This window comes from Rhinolophus sinicus, linkage group LG03, assembly GCF_036562045.2.
Source record: "Rhinolophus sinicus isolate RSC01 linkage group LG03, ASM3656204v1, whole genome shotgun sequence".
Taxonomy (NCBI): domain Eukaryota; kingdom Metazoa; phylum Chordata; class Mammalia; order Chiroptera; family Rhinolophidae; genus Rhinolophus; species Rhinolophus sinicus.
In genome coordinates this window covers 173,897,070-173,915,467 of record NC_133753.1, presented here as the reverse complement: position 1 = coordinate 173,915,467, position 18,398 = coordinate 173,897,070, and the positions used below count along the sequence as shown (strand labels likewise).

At 34.4% G+C, this 18,398-nt stretch overlaps 1 protein-coding gene across 5 annotated transcripts in view; it reads right to left on the bottom strand.

Moving 5' to 3' along the window:
- Positions 1 to 18,398, bottom strand: part of RICTOR (RPTOR independent companion of MTOR complex 2) — a 105,707-nt gene that overhangs the window by 63,662 nt on the left and 23,647 nt on the right. For 4 of the 5 annotated variants that reach the window (XM_074328978.1, XM_019737220.2, XM_019737219.2 and 1 more), the window contains one exon: positions 5,978 to 6,075. In XM_074328978.1, the coding sequence (XP_074185079.1) occupies positions 5,978 to 6,075 (98 nt within the window). Of the gene's footprint in view, positions 1 to 5,977; positions 6,076 to 11,774; positions 11,859 to 18,398 lie in introns of those variants that run through there. The other variant, XM_019737222.2, reaches the window with a different exon arrangement.

Here is an 18,398-nt window from a genome sequence, read left to right as displayed (position 1 = left end):
GCTGAATGGGTGAGTTTAAACAATGGGAATCTCATCCTTCCTCAACTACTGATTGAATTACTAATTAATCTTTAATCATTAAAGACCAATTTCTTCACTACTACCTTAGCCATTACAGGTGACTTTCTGTCTCCCGTATAAGTTATTAAAATGTAATACTGCCTGACCTATCACATAGGTTTGTTATATGAAGAATAAGACACTGATTATGCTTAGAAATCATTAAAGACCTTTCCAAGTATAAGAATTAGTCACTTAAAATGTTACATTATTAGACATCACTCACACTTTTCATTGGGGTTCTATTGTTTCTCATTCCATGAGTTTTTGTAACTATCAGTCACAACGCCTAGCTGAATGCGACCAAATACTAGCATGAGAGTTCATGTACAAGATGGTAAGAGAGGGCTACCCTCTCTCTCCTTTTAGGACTGAAAGCTGTAAAGATGATATCTTAGTCATCTGGAAAGTGTTTGAGAATGAAGCTAACCTAAAAAAAGAGCGAGCTGAGAAATGGAAAGACAGAACGCAATTAACATTTTTTCAACCCCTGTGTTGTTTTGCCTGAAATTAGGACCTAATATTTGTTCTTCCTGATCATGACAGCAAATAACTTCTTTTTATTTTATTTAGTTCAGTTGAAATACACTTGTTGAACTTGCTACTTATAAACCAACTTACGCATTCAATATCATAAAAAGTCCACAATCATTTTATGAGCATAACTGTTAAATATTTCATATAAAAAAAACAAATACTAGTACATAATATTATTTTTAAATGGGGTAAATAAAGGTTTTGATAACATATCACTGGTATATTTTGCCTATTAAAATCCATGTCCAGCATCTGTCAATGTATTTGTTATAATTAATCCATATGACTTTCTTATAAATACCAAAATATTCAAAGAGGGTTATCAACTATATTTGGACAAAGTTAAAAGAGAAGTCTAAACCATATCTTGATAATAAAAATGTCTGAGACGCTTATTAAAATTATTAATTTTTAAACTATAAAGACAAGTTAAAACCAGGAAGTTAAATGCTATTCCCATTTTACTCTGAAGGTTAAATTAATTGTTCTGAAGGTTAAATGAATAGTTCTCCTAAATAAACAGCAGATAACAATAGCCCAAACTTCTTACAAAAATTTATCACAGATTAGAATTCCATAGCCTGATCTTTTCAGAAGGCAATTTAGAAGTAGGTTTAAAATAAAAGTACAAATGCTCTTGGCTAAGTCATCACACTTCTATAATTCTATCCTGCACAAAAAAAGTACACAACATTATATTACTAATGCAAAAAGTAAGAAAAAATATTTTTAATGGTGGAATGATTAAATAAATTATGGTATACGTATGTATGCATATGTTTGTATGTTTGTATACATATACAATTAAATGTATGTGTGGCTATACACATACATCTATGCATACATATGCAGCTATAAAAAAGAATATATAGAAAAAGAAAGGATTCTATGAAATATTGGGATCTGGAAAAACACAAACTAAACATGAATATATCTCATGATCTCATTAAAAAACCTTTGTGTATACACATATAATAAATGGTAAATAAACAGCACTCTATTAAACATTTCTTTTTGTTTAACTCTTTTATTCTCATAACTCAATAACACATACACACACACATTTCTAATTATAGCAGAGAAGGCTAAATACCTTCTAGTGGTTACCTCTGGAGAATGGTATTTTTGTCAGAGTGGGGAGGTGGATGGGAAGTATGTGAGAAAGGACTTTCACTTTTTACCATGTATTGTTCTGTAACACTTTAATTTTTTATATTTAGCTTATACTATTTCTGACGTTTTAAAAACAACAAAATAAAGATTCCTTTGGAGGTTTTAATATGAACATATGAAATTTAATATAGAAAACCAGAACTTTTAGAATGTAAAAGAGCTGAAATATTTTCATCTTTAAAAAGCAGGTCTTTAGATTAAGAGCATGTTGATAGTTTTAAAAATAGAATACTAAGATTCTATTCATCAGCAGTCTGTTACACACGTTACTTTATCTAGTGAAATGATGTCAGAAGGCAAGCATGGGCATGTGACATTCACATGGTTATAGGATCACATCACTAGCACCCTTTCTTCATACCTTAAAAGGAGGTTTAATTCTGGAGATGAAGTCTACCCTAACCAACATTCTAGCCCCATTGATCTTCTAAATTAACTTAATCCTAACAGGTAGGCTTATACGAATAACAAAACAAATGCTAATACAGCAAAAATATATTCAAAATGCAAAACCTTCCCAATAATACCTTTAATTAAACACTTGTTATGTGCCAGGCTTTGGCGTTAGAGAGGGATAAAAGAGTAGAAAAATAAAAACTAGATATTTGTTGTGTTTAAGAAACTCAGTTTAATAAGAGAGTAACCCACAACAAATAATAATAGACAAAATTTAGTAGACTCATATATAATCTGTTATGGGAACACAGAGAAGGGTGACCAACTAACTCCTACCTAACTAGTATCCTTGCATCATGATGATTTTTCTTATTTTCTTAGCTTATAGAGCTATTCTTATGAGATTTCTGGCAATTTCTAAATTTTACTCTATAAGAAAATAAACATATTTTGTAGGAATACCAGCTCTGTAAATACTTATTAAACCTACATCTCCAACAAAATGAATTCAAAGACACATTATATTATGATTAAATTCAGTAAGCATTTATTTTGTGCTAGGTATCTGGAGAAATTTTATAATAAAATCTACAGACATTTATTATATTTACAGCAGTGGTTCTTAACCAGGGGCAATTCTGTCTCTCAGGAAACATTTGGAAATGTCTGGAGATGTTTTTGCTTGTTGCAGCTGGTGGAGGTAGGCTTCTGGCACCTAGTGGGTAGAGTCCAGGAAAGTTCCTAAAGACCCTACAGTGAACAGGACAGCCTCCCAAAAGAAACAAGTCAAAATGGCTGAGACTGAAAAACCCTGTTACAGTAACAGCTTACTAATCTGCAATTCAAGCTATTATGCCGACACATCTCCTTGGAGTCAGCCAAAAAACTAGAAGAGTGGCAAAATACAATACAAAACAAAAAACCAACCCCCAGTTGAAAGGCACTACCTGTTATGGAGTACATACCAGTATTACGTGCCAGGCACTGTACTGGGACTTTGCCTCTGAGGCAACAAGATTACCTGAGAGTAAAGAAATAAGCCCAAGATTGCCTTGCTAGTTAGGGTCAGAGCTAGGCGATAAGTCCTCTTCTGTATGATATGAAGCTCATGCTTTTCCCATTTTATCACCAAGCAGCCCAAACAGACTGTATCAAGCCCGATGTTTGTGGCCTTCACTAATGGGACTGCCCCTCAAACCCTGACTCAAGGTTTAGTCCCTCATATTATAGACAAATTCAAGAAAGTTGGGTTGTTTCGTTTTTAAATGCATAAATAATTTGAACAAAGAAAAGGGTTGCTATAAGCTAGCACCAGGGCCAGAGGGAAATGTGAAAATTATAAAGAAAGGATACGGGAAACAAAAAACGAACAATACAAAAAGCCCCAAAGCCTAGGACCTTCATTACAAAGCTAAATGATTCTATACTCTATAGTGATACAATGGGGGAAAGGGAAGGTGAGAGGAAGGAAGGAGGGAAGGAGAGAAGGGTAAGTGGATAGGGAAGGGTAAAGAGGGAGGAAATGCAAGGGAAAAGGCAAAAGAGAGGGGAGAAGGAAAGCAGAGGGAAGGAGAAAGTGGAGAAGAGATTGGGACAGCACAAACCAAGGAGAGACCAAGTGGAGAAAACAACTTAGAGAAATACTGTGGGAAAACTCAAAGACAGAGAAAAAAGGAAATGAAGCAGGGAAAAAGGAAGGGAGAGAGGGTAACTGACCCTAACCCAAGACAATGTGTGACTAGACAGAAATGGGGAATAGATAAGAAAAAAGAAAGGTGTCCAACAGATTCCTAGAGATGAACATTTAAATCACTCCTATTCCAAAAAGTTCTGTGTGTGCACTGTCCATCATGGTTGGTACCACTGGCCAGATGGCTATGGGCACTGGAAATGCGGCTAGTCTAAACTGAGATGTGCCCTAAGTGTGGTATACACACTTGATTTCAAAGATTTAGTATGAAAAAATGTTAAATATCCCATATAATATATTTTATACTAATTACATCAAATAATAATATGGATATACCGGACTAAAGAAAATGTTATTAAAATAATTTTACAGTTTCCTTTTACTTTTTAAGTGTGACTACTAGAAGTTTTACAATGACGTATGTGGCTCACACTACATTTCTTCTGGACAGTGCTGAGCTAGATTTCTAAGGCTGCTTTAGGACTTGCACTGGTGCCAGTGGGATTCTCGTATCTACCTCCAACTTTCAGAATCCTAGTCATCAAGAGATGTGAAACTACGCATCTACGTGTCAACCTGATTATGACAGAAACATGAGTTCAAACAGAACACAAATCTCTATTAATTTTTTTTAATAGGAAATCTAAGCAAGTGGTAAGACTTATTAGAGTTGAGTAAAGAATGGTGAAATACAACTGGAAATTTAATAAAAGGGAGTGAAACCAAGAGATGCGTTCTACAACCTTGGAACAACTTTGGGTCTAAAATACTTGACAATATCTGACTAGCACATTGAAAAAAGGTATTTCAAGATTTTCACTACATTCCTAAAAATGAAAACATACATAGGGATATTTTTGAAAACCCCTTTTCAAGCACCTATTCAAAGTTTTTGAAATTTGTTTTAAAAAAAATCACTTTCTCATCCCTCATAAAATAATTTCTCATCATTTATATATTTTTATATATAAAAATAAATGCTAGAATATTTCAAAACTTCACTAAAGAAAAATCAATGCGTATGTACTAGCTTCCCTAACCATGACAAAAACCTAACCTATTTTACATTTATTACACAATACCATACTGAAAAAAACAATTTTGTTACATAGTGACTATATCCTCATCTCCTTTTATTTCTATAAAATCAAATCAAACCTAAGCCACAGTCTAATTACTAGATAGGAATTAAAGATTTGGGAGGGTTCAAACAGTGCTGCTCAAACCTTAATGTACACAGAAATTCACGAGAATCTTTATTAAAGTATAGACTCTGATTCAGTAGGTCAGGGGTGTGGCAAAAAAAGTGCATTTCAAACAAGCTCCAAGGTGATCACGTCAATGCCGCTGGCCCATGGGTCACACTGAGAGCAGGAAGGGGTTAAAACATACAATTATTTCTATGTTTAAAATGGAGCAGGACAATTTATATTTAGTAAACTAAAATGGGTAAAAAAAATTTTCCCAAAGGATCCATTCTGCTTCTATTTATGACATCACCTCAAATAACAGGCATGTTAAGAGTCGGCTGTCCAGCATCCCCAGGCTCAAAAACATACCAATTCATCAAACTCGGGAATTCTTGGCTGCTAATAGAGATCAAGTCAATATTTATTTGGGACGAGGATCCCTACTTTTATCTTGGGCTCTAATTGAGATCCAGATAATGGAAATAGAGTATCAGGGAAAGAGAGAGGAAGTTCTAGTACTTTTCTGGGAGTTATGATTATGTCTATGAAATGAACCACATATGTACATATGTACAAATATATCATATATTATCACATAAAAATAAGTATAAAAAGGCAAGATAAATAAATACATCATTATGTGAATGACAGTGAAGACTGGATTATGGACTTCTCAGTGATTTTTTATTTCTTTATTCTTTTCTGAACCTACCAAATTTTCTACAACAAGCGTATAACACTTCCATTATTCAAATACACTTTTAAATTTAAAAACACATGACAAAATCCATGAGAAGCATTATAGAAAAGCACTACCTCTCAGTGAATACTCAAGAATTCCTTATTAATGATGGTCAAGAAGCATCTAATAAATATAATAAGGAACAAAGAATTTTAGATGATAATATTAATAAAGATTCAAGTTACTTACCTTAGTAAAGTTATTCAAATGGCCTAGCTTTCTCATATTTGATACCCCTTGCAATTTGGCCACATTTTGCAGAATCTCTCTTAAGTTATCAGAAGGTTCTAGAAGAAAAGATAAGATAATTTAACATAATTTTAAAAGAGTATTTTCCTTACCAAATATATAAAACATGCAGTATTGAAACCTCACAACTTTGACTCTTGGTTTACAGTCTTACTCTATCTCAAATCCATGTACTTAGGTGACTGACTTCAAGGTTCACGTGGATGATTCATTCAATCACCCTCACACCTATACTCCACTCATATCTATGGTCCAACTCTTTGTCATCACCTGGAATTATACAAGTAAACCTTAAATTTCAACATCCCAAATTTCACTTCTAGCTACAATGTAGAAATGGGCACTAAAAATACTGTCCTATTTGAGTCAACTATAAAACTGGACAAACTATATGAAAAGACAGCTCTCAAGACACTGGACATCAGGAAGTAAAGAACAATGATGTGTGAGAAACATGCAAGTGTGCTCCACAATTGTTCCAGCTTACTGTCTTAGGAGAGTTTTTAGGCCTTAGTGCTGAGGAGACACCTAGGCAAACTATTTGAGTTGAAGAGACAGAACTCCCAGTCCAAGGAGACCAAGAAGTATTAGAGAAGAGAGCACTGCTGATGGAGAACCGCTGAAGATCTGCAAAGGGACCCTGCCGGTAGTCAGTCCAGCAACGATCGGTGCATGTGTGCTAGGAGATTACCACTCAATGAAAGGAAAGAGTACCCTACAAACATACAGGAGAGGGAGCTGTGCTTTTTCCTAAAAGCCACATTGAAAAGTCTTGGCTCAGTAGTGGGTGAAAATCAGATACAGACTAAACATTTTTTTTGATCCCACCTAACAAATCCTCAAAGAATTAAACTGTTTCCAAGTAACTAAACTATGTCTCAGACCAAAGCTCAAGAAGATTTATAAGAACAGGAAAAATACGAAGCACATAATGAGGCAAAACTAACAATGTTTAGCATCCACTCAAAAATTATCAGGAATGCATGCAAAGAAGCAAGAAAACATGATCCATAATGAGCAGTAAATAAATCAACTGAAAGTGACCCAGAACTGACACAAATGTTAGAATTAGCAGAATAGGACATTTAAACAGTTTTTATAACTATAGTCTGCATCAGGGGTGTCCAAACTTTTTTCAACGTTTTTAACCAAAGGCCGTATGCGGTAAAATACACAAACAGCTGGGCCACTCACTCGAGGTGAAGTACATATTGCCTCACCTGGTTTATTTAACTAAATATATTTTTGGAATTTGCTGCGGGCCAATTAACAATGGATCATGGGCTGCAGTTGGCCCGTGGGCCGCAGTTTGGACACCCCTGGTCTACATGTTCAAAAAATTAGGGAGAGGCATGAAAGGTGTAAAAAGTACTCAAATTGAATTTCTGGAAATAAAAACCACAATATCTCAGATGAAAATATTCTGGATGGAAATAACAGTATAATAGCCTTTACAGAAGTTAAGAATTATGAACTGAAAGACAAAGCAATAGAAACTGTCCAAAATGTAACACGAAAAGAAAAAAATAAATTAAAAGAATCTCAATTAACTATGGGGGTTCAAGCAGCCTAATAATTACAATATGTGTACCTGGAGTCCTCAAAGGAAAGAAATGGGGGATAGAAAAATTATCTGAGGAAATAATAGATGAAAACTTTCCAAATTTGATGAAAATAAGCCATTAAATCTAAGAAGCAAAACCAACCCCAAGCACAAGAAACACGAAGAAAAATAGACAAAGGCACATCATAATCAACTCAAATTCCTCAAAACCACTAGTAAAGAAAAAAGCAACCAGATTGAAAAAAAAAAAGACAAGTTACTGAGAGGAGCAAAGAAAAGGATGACAGCAGATTTTTCGTGGGAAACAAGGCAAATGAGAAGACAGTGGAACAACCTCCCTAAAATATTTAAAGGAAAAAATGTTATGAAATGTATAAAAACCATTCTTAGCTCACTTGCTTTACAAAAACAGGTCACAGCCGAATATGGCTCTGTGGTCAGTAGTTTGCCAACCCCTGGAATAGAGTGTCAGTTTACTCAGATTGCTATAAGCTATTTTTCTATTAATATATTCAGCATCCTATTTGTTTCAAACAAAAGCACAATCTAAAAAAATAAAACTATCACATGGCTGATATTTTAGTTTAAAAGCCATTACAATTTCCTTTGATATTTTTATCTGTTCACACAAAATCAAGGAACTATTTATTTTGAATTAGTGTTTTCTTCAGTAAGTAAAACTGTTTGCACTGTCGTAGTTTACATTTAGCTTGCATCTGCCTGTCTTCTTCCATTCTGTTATACTGGATGTTAGCCATGACACCACAAATTGGTTAGTGTCAAACCACTAAGCACACTATAAATCCCAGCTTTTTCCAATCACTTTGAAATTGCAACATACTGAGATCACTGCGCTCTTAGAGCATTGCCTACAAATTTTGGATAATATGCTTTTTAACTCCAATGAAATTGGATCTAATTTTAAGTGGTTTCAGAATATATCTTTATAATTAGTGACTCCCTTTTGAGATTATCTTAAAAGTGGAATGAAACAGCTCATAATTGGGTGGAATCAAATCTAATAAAAAGAACTGCAAGGGACCATGAATGTGTTCCTGTTCATATTTAGTAATATCTTTTTATTATTATAAGTGGGATCTGTTTGGAGAGACTGAGGAAGAAAAATTATAAATAAGCCAATGATGTTAAAATGATTTAACTATATTTGAGAACTTTATAAAAACTTTAGAATCGCCCGTAAGGTAATTTAGAACCCACAGTAATTTACAAAGTCAGAGTTAAGGATTAAAGCCAGTGTGACATTCACCTAATGGAAATATATAACCTAACCATTTTACATCAATTTATAATTAGGTTGTCAGGCAGCAAACAAAAAGTTTCACGGAAGTGATGACACACTTATTATTATATAATGATCTGATAGGACTAATAGTTAAGATGATCAGTCGGAGAAGACATAATTCACAAAGGCTTTCATATTTCTAATTACTGCCTATTTTCTAGGTACACACTGGTTGTAGACATTTTTTTAAAATCCACAATTTTGTTATAATCATGTTACACAATCATATTCAAAAATCTCATACCTGAATTATTAACTGAACACCTATTATTAACTGAACACCTATTATGGTCAGGTACATTTTAGGTACTGAAAACACATCAATGAGCATGACAGATCCTTCTTTAACGGACCTTATCTACAAGTGGAAGAAAACTGACCATCAACAATAAAACAAAAACATACAGAAGATTTGAAAATTGACAGGGGGTGAGAAGCCGGCATTGGGTCAAATGTCTAATGAATAATGATATAAAGTTCTTGTATCATTACTCATTAGACATTTGACCCAATGCCGGCTTCTCATCCCCTGTCAACAACACACTATCACACAGGTGTTAGTCAATCCAAATCAGAATGAACCAGCCTTTCTCCTTCCTTCCCCTCTCCTCACCTCTTTCTCTTTTATATAATTACCAGGAACCCCCAACGATGGAAGAATTTCAAAGTTTCTTCATGATATATTTGCGGAAAGACAAAACATGTTTCCTCCCAGAAATGTTGCTTCCCAGACCAATTCAAAAGAGTTTTAGGGCTATTTTATACATGAAATACTATGTAATGCTGATATGCTACACTGTTCCTATGGTAATGAGATGAAAAACCCCTGGGTTCTTCCTTACCTGCTAGATCAAAGGTCTGCAATTTTTTTTGCTGTCAAGTTCCATGTAGTAAGAATTTTAGACTTTGCAGGCAATAGGGTCTCTGTTGCAACTAGTCAACTCTGCTGTTGTACCAAGAAAGCAATCGTAGAAAATACATAAATGAATGAATGTGGCTATGCTTTAATAAAATGGGCTTGGTTCAGGAGCTGTAGTTTGCCAACTCCTACGCTACATAGTCAGAACTTACACTAGGAAGAGCAGTAAGCAAGCCAAGATTAATGTGGCTTTTATTGGGGTAGAGAGATGGGAGGAGAAATAAAAAGAAATTTAAGGAGAGGTTTACTTCTCTTTATTTCTTCCTACTTTCACTTAATGTGTCCAATTTAGCTTCTCCAAAATTACTGATCACAGTGCTATGTTAGCAGTATAAAGCACAGATGAGATCATCTACTAGGATATTCTCTGAAGCCTTGAAGTTTAGGAAACCCACAGCTGCACAAAGGAAGAAGAAAAAAAAATGTGGCTAGCTGGCTATGATGACCAAACACTCAACTGCAAGGAAGCAAAACACAAAAGAACTACTAGAATTACAGTGGCTCTTTTCCTCTTATTGTATAACTTGTAAGTCCTATGCTTGTTCCTGATGTACCTCTCAGGAGGTGATGAAATAACTGAAGTCATCTCTTAAGTATCCAGCCATTTAACATTATATAAACACATATACGTATAGAGATACACACATACATACAGAAAACCACCAAGAGCAAACGACAGTAAGTAAACCTTTTATCTATCTCTGTCTACATTATCTACTGACATATATACTGGGGGGGGGGGGGGTGTGCCAAAAACTGTATACAAGTGGACAATGGTCAACGTTGCTCAAGCAGTAGTTCCCCGTAATCAGAAGTGTCTGGACGCTAATGGTAACCACTTTGAGCACCTCTCGTAATTGCAGAAGTCAAGCGTGACTTGTATCTATCTTTTGTTATCAGTATATATTGAGTATTACAATTTTAATAGTGTTTTTCTTTCTTAAAATATGTATACATTTTTTTGGCACCCTCTGTGTGTCTGTGTGTTTGCGCCACACACACATTCATTTCCCCTCCGGCTTAATTCTCTGTGTATGTGCATATGTGTGTGTACACACACTCACATATACGTATATGTGTGAGTAAATGGCATTTATTTAAAAATATTTTTAATATATACTGCTTTGAAACATGCTGCACTGAACTATATTAATGTTTTTACCTGTTAATAAATATAGCATAAAATTGATTTTTACATAAATTTAGGTTCAAGTACAAATAGTAAATTAATGGCCAAGAACTACTGGAATATAGCTGTTTGGGAGTAATGGAAAGAACAAAAACTTTGGAATGAAAAAGAACTGGATTCAAATGAAGCTTATTCACCAACAAACCACGTAACCTTGACTGAATCACTTAACCTTATGGACATTCATTTTCTCCTATCTATAGTGAAAATAATTACCTACCTTGACAGTATTGTTAAAAGATGTATTGTGAGGTATAACTTAATACAGAGCCTACTCCATAACAGATAATAGTAGCGACTATAATTAGAAGTTATTATTTGCTTAGCAAAAACAATTGTTATGGATCAATCAAGTGAAATTTATGTGTGTAGCTGAAGCATATGTTTAACTCATATATTAGTGTGTCTAAATTAATGAATTTTTGTTATATGTTTTAGTGTTTTACTTTCATGATCCAAGATTTGCTCTTTTTTAAAGTAGAAACTTTTATCATCTTATTTGCCTTCTTAAATTTTTCAAAGAGGAAACAGGAGTGACAGCAGAGTTGAACAATATTTTTTGTGACTTATTGTGAATATATATGAACAAATGCTACATGAGTAACAAGATAGAAAAGCTGGGCACATAAGAATTTAATATAACAAAATTGAACATGACAACATAAATTTGACATGTACTTAGTTATAGCCTTAATATTATTTGATTATTGTGAGCAGACGTAACTGATTAAAAATAATGGAAATTACTATAGTTGGTATTACCTCTCTGCAAAGGCCAGCAGCAAATCTGTCTCCTCCACCAGCAAAGACACTGGGATTACATCTTCTCGCCCTGACCCCCAGATCCAAAAGATGAGGAAGCACTGCTTCAGATTCTCTCTCTAACATTTCCTGAAATTCTAATAGGTATGAATATCAAAGAGCTATAGAATTCAGTAGGGGAAGGTATCCCAATGACAGCATCCTCGGAAAAGGGCCTTCCTTTTAACAACCTCTAATGAAGACATACTTCCCAGGAAAGCCTATTCCATTTTTGGATAGAGCATTATAATACTTTTTCTTATACCGATGACCAAATCAGCCTCTTTGATATTTTCACCCATTTGGTCTGTTGTAACCATCTGGAATGCAGAACAAGTATTATCTTCCCTTACAGACTGAACATAATCATATTTCTCTCAAGTAACTGTAGCAGATAATAATGTTCTTTTAATCATTGGCATGATTAAATATAAATACTGTAGTAGAGATGGGCAAGGAAAACCTACCAATCAATTACTACTACAAATAAATCATTTTAATTATAATTTTCTTAAATGTTAGGTTTATCATACTAAAAACTAATGTTATCATAGGACTGTTTTAGAAGAGTGATGGACATCTTCTATGATGCCCATAGAATGAGGAAGCATCTCGAGAGGGAATGATTTAAATAGAGGCAGGGCTACACGACAGCAAGATGGCACTAGGTTTCTTCAGCCTGGCATGCCCTGTTTCACTACCCAACTTGAGGGAAACAATTGGGTAATCCTTCTCATTCTTGGAAGTCTGGCTCAGATGCTGTAAAGGTTTTCCCTAACCTACAAGCTCCCTTTACGTTCCCATAACACATTCTTCTTACCATTACGGTAGCAGTTATGATAGTATATATCTGATCTGCCTGGATTCCAATGTATACTTATTGTGCCAGTGTAATTGCTATACCACCTCCTTTCACTCCCTAACACATCCCAGGGTGTATTATAAATGATACTATCACCATAAATACAGATAAATTTCAACTACTGTTTATAAGATTTTCTTAAAACTAGATCTGTTCTCTCTCTCCTTTTCCCAGAGACTAAAAGACAAGTTTTGGGTTCTTGCACCAGTGTCCCACTCTTACAATGATGATGGCAGTAAGACATGAGGCGACTTCTGCTCACTGGTACTATTTTAAGACTGTCCTCCCAGTCACCCAAGGGTTCGGATCTCTTTTCCCCCCACGTCAATTTTGGATTGTCAAGTTACTTCATTTCACACTTTCTTCTTTCTATTTACACAAAAATATACCTTCCTCTCTAGAATTCCAAAGGACTGCTCATTTTGAATGACTTAAAGGGGAAAATATTAATACGAGTATACTAATAGGGGGAAAAGGTCCCTGCTAAATTAGGTTTATCATTTCATACCTTTGACTGGATAAATTAAACAAGTTGCATCTTTTAGTTTGCTGATGTGATTATTTTAAAATTCTATGAACAAAAACGATGTCTTTAATTGGTAATTGGTTTATTATGAAAATGTTATTACATATTATAACAAGATGTAGACAAGGATTGATCTAGGTATAAAATATTAAAAATAAACAAAGTAAGCTGGAAAAAGTTACTGAGTCATTTGAACAGAACGTCTATTAAAAGTTGTATAAAATTAGCAGCTATAATCTTTACTTCAAATCACTCTAATTTATATAAATTATAAATACAATTGATATAAATGGCTTAAAATTAAACTTTAAATGATAAAACACTCCTCCCCAAGTTCTTAAAAAAATTTTATCACTGACACTGTTATACAGTGGAAACAATATAGTGGGCACACAGGTTTCCCCTCTAGATTATATTTAGAAATTTTATTACTTATATAATTAAAAAATCTAAGTATTTTATTAAAAAACGTATTCTATAAAGGATAGTTTTGATTTACCCTGGGATTAGCTTTGTATGTAGATTTGTAAGTTTTATTCAATTGTATATTCCGTTACTCACTATATGCCATATACTGTGCCAACTGCTAGGTAAGGAAATTAATATATGTAAGATGTGGTATCAGCCCTAGAGATCAAAATTAAATGGGAAAAGAAAGGCACATAAGCACTTAATAGTAATATAATAGAGAGGCAGATACTAAATACTATGAAAACAAAATAAAAGAAGGGTGCTTGATAGGGAGAAACTTCACTAGACTGTAAGACAAGTGCGGACAGCAAACCTGGCTGTCTTGTTCACAGGCATTACCGGCCTCTGGCACAATGCCAGGCACATGGAAGGTTCTCAATAAACACTGGTTGTAAGAAAGACTGCTCAAGAGAGCGAGACAGTTGTTATTTGGGGATGGATTAATATGGCAAGTGATTCTTGACCATAAGCAACAAGTCTTCTAGGCATATAAGATGGGAAAGAGCAGTATATAATCAACATAGAAACATGAAAAAATACAGTAATTTTCTCAAGGAACTCAAGGCATAGCAAGAAATTCTGTATTCCCAGAAAACAAGATGACAGGGAATACAGGAAAGGAGAGTTGCATTCCAGTGGCCTTATAAGATCATGAAGAAACTTAGATATCTTTGAGCAATGGGTAATTACTAAGAATGGCATGTGGATAGCATGACCAGCTGTGTTTCAAAAAGACAACTTTGGAGAATAGACTCCAGGAAAGGAGAAAGGCAAGTTTAAATGGAGGTTACAAAAATATTCCATGCAAGAAACTTCATCAATAATGGATTAGAGATGGGAGGAATCAAGGATGAGTCCAGGTTTCTCAACTGGGTAAACTGATGTATGAGGCTATTACTAATAGGGAATACTAGAGCAAATGTAAGTTTAGAGGAGACATTTTACCATTTATAGTAAGCTTATGCACCAAAACAAACAACAAAAAACACCTTACAATGTTATATGTTAAAACAATGAGACAAAATAATTAGCTACTTAAACTGCATCAAAAACAGACTTACAGACCCGTGGTTTTCAAACTTGTGTTCCTTACATATGAGTTATTATAAGAAATACTGATTCCAGAGTCAAATATGCAAGTGACCCACAGTAATCTGCATTTATAGCAGGCACTCCAGTGATTCTTATGTACACTGAAATTTGAAACATGCTTATAGAGATTGCCAAAATGTCATTTAATTAGACTGTGATCACTTTGGACTATTCAATCTGAACTCCAGAAGAATTGACTGTATGAAACATGCTTCTGTATCATTTTCAAAGAATATGCTACAATATGAAACAAACAAAAACCAGTGACACAGAAGTAATAATTACTAATACAGAAAATCTTCAATATTGTGTTAATATTTTTATATGAAAAATCTCTTTTAGTCTCTTCACCAACCATACGAGGTCCGATCAAACAATACGGTGAATGTTTACATTAAAAAAAAACTGTTATAGTAAACGACACATTGCCATTACTCCTCCTCAAAGTACTCCCCCTCACTTCAAACACACTTATCCCATCATTCTTGCCACTTTCTGAAGCAGTTCTGGAAGTCCTCTTTTGTGAGTGTCTTAAGTTGCACTGTCGTGGCTGCCTCGATGTCCGGAACATTTTGACTTTGGGGAAGAGCCAGAAGTTGCACAGTGCCAGATCCGGTGAATAAGGTGGACAAGGACACACCGTAATGTTTTTGACAGAAATTGCCATATACCGGAAGCGATGTGTGACATGGAGTATTGTCACGAAGGAGGATTAGGAGGATTATTTATGGCACACTTTAAAACACACCTTCTCTTAACTGCAGCTCACACCCAACTGACTGCACTGAACAAGTTGAAACTTATCACACACTGTAACTTGTCACACACTGTTACTAAGGTTTGATGCACCACTTCCCGTATTGAAGGTCCCTGCTTTCCCGTTGGATGGCACTCGGCAGCAGCATTCACCGTATTTTGTGATCACAACAGAAAGGATCCGTGTCACACATCGCTTCTGGTAAGGCAATATCTGTCAAATGAAAACATTATGGTGTGTCATCATCCACCTTATTCACCAGATCTGGCACTCTGACACTTCTGGCTCTTCCCCAAAGTCAAAATGATTCCGGACATCCAGGCAGCCACGTCAGCACATCTAGACACTCAGGAAAGAGGACTTCCAGAACTGCTTCACAAAGTGGCAAGAATCATGGGATAAGTGTGTTTGAAGCGAGGGGGAATATTTTGAGGGGGATTAATGGCAATGTGTCTTTTACTGTAATGAATTTTTCATTTAAACATTCACCATATTTTTCCATCAGACCTCGTGGTATTAGGTACTATTATCATCATCATCTCTATGTTAAGAAGTAAGTCTCAAAGACATTAGTTCTCTTACCTAGAGTCACATTAATACCAGAAGTGGCAATAATATTCAAACTTAAACAATGTGACTCCAGAGTCCACCCTTCTTATCTACTATACAATACCCTATAGTGTACCCGATTACACTGCCTTTCATACAAGAGCATATATTCAATGTACACACCAGTTTGTAACTATACCTTTATTTGTATGGTTATTTGACATTTATCTCTCCACAAAGCAAGTCTGTTTTAGTTCACTACTGTGATATCATCCTAATACCAAGAGCAATGGTTGACACACCATAACCACTCAAAAAATAATTGTTGAATAAATGAATGCACTATTCAGAAATACATAAACATTTAAAAATATACTAATTTCTTGATCTAGGTGCTGGTTTCACAAATGTGTCAATTTGTGAAAATTCATTGATCAATACATATAATATATTCACTTCTAAATATAATTCAATAAATGGTCAAAAACAAGAATAAAAAACATTTTTGTTATATTATTAGATATTACAGACTACATTTATTCTCCTTTTATAGTAAACACGAATTTGCTACTTCAACTTGACTTTTCACAATCTGGGATTTATAGCAAAAGAAGTACCCAGATCAGAACTGTGAATATTAAAGTACAAGCATTTACAATGAAATACTCTCATGATTAATTATAATAGCTATAGTACAGAGATACGTAAAAGAGGAACAAATAAAAAAAATCATGCTGCTTTGCTTTAAAATGCATCTATTTTTCCAACTCTGAGAAACAATTAAAAATATACCCCCCAAACACCTTACTATTGCTTTGAAAAGGAATCTCACTTTTTAAGAACAAACCTATTTACATAATTAACAATGTAATTGCCTTGACCCATTCAATTTTCAAACATCAAAATTTTTAAATGACAATGCCTACAAATATAAAAGGAAAGGAAAAGGCAGACATTTAAGCCTGCTATCTACCTTCAGAAAATCACCTTTCTGATCCTTCTCTCCTCCCCTAACCCCCCTCCAGGCATTATAATTTACATTCACCACAGTGCTAGAAATCTTGTTCCTAGGCTCCACTAGGCAGGTAAAGAACTAAAGCCTAATTATCACTTCCCCAACAATCCTCTAGTCATTCCATCATTATTTACTTCTATATGGTAAGTAATTTATGAATTTGTAAAGATGGCTCAGATGTTTGAGACAGAAAATGGAGAAGAGCTGCTTGATAGAAAAAAATAAAGTGCTTTTCTAAAGTTCATTTGTTTCTCTTTTTCACAATAATATTAGAGATCAGTTGAATGCTTGGATTATAACACTTGTTATGAGATAACTATGATAAAGAATTGTAACCAAGTTCACAAAGCTTTTTTACTTTTACACGATTACAACGATTACAAAGTATATACAAGTTTATACAAAGAATACACAAAGGCCATTCACCACACTACAGAAGTGGCTGTCAAAGAAATCTTTGTCATGACATTTATTTTAATGTTATTTTTCTACAGAAAAACAACATTGAAAACACAGTCTGCAACTAGAACATCTTCTAAGATAGTAAAAATAACTAAAAGCAATTATTATGCATAGATTACAATCACTGGATGTTCTGTTAAAGTTTCCATGTCTTAAGCTATCATATTGCACAAAGATATTTGTAAAATCATTAGGTTTCCACAGCCCCCTAATTAAAAGAAAAAAAATTCTGTTTGTCTCTGAAACAATTCATCATAAATGAACCCTGTAAAAAGAAATTATAAGAAAAAAATTCTGTTTGTCTCTGAAACAATTCACCATAAATGAACCCTGTAAAAGAATAGAGCAGCTGTGCCTAAAGGCTGACTCAATTGTGATACACACCCAGCCTATTAGAATTATTTAGAAGTTAGACTACATTTTGCTTGTACAGCAACTTTGTTTTTGTTTTTCTCCATGAAACATGACTATTTATAGTTCAGATCACTTGTCTGACAGGTGGCTTCAATCAATGTAATTAAGGTCTTCCCTCTGAGAAACTAATAAAGGAGCAAAGGGTACAAATACACTTTGGCTGCAGGACACTCAATTTGAGTACGGGTTAGAAATTTGAAAAATATGGTACTATAATGTTATAATCTTTCCAGTTGTATTCTTGATTCCACATCTTATCTCACTGGAATACTTCTATCATTGATTATTCACTATTTCTCACTGATCTCAGTCTCTTTCATTAGCTCTTTTTCCTATCTTCAAAAAAAATGCTTCTGCCCACTGTTTGCCATTTGGAAGTGACATCATTCCTTTCTTTTACCAAATCTCGCTGAGAATCAAGTTAATCAATTCTTACC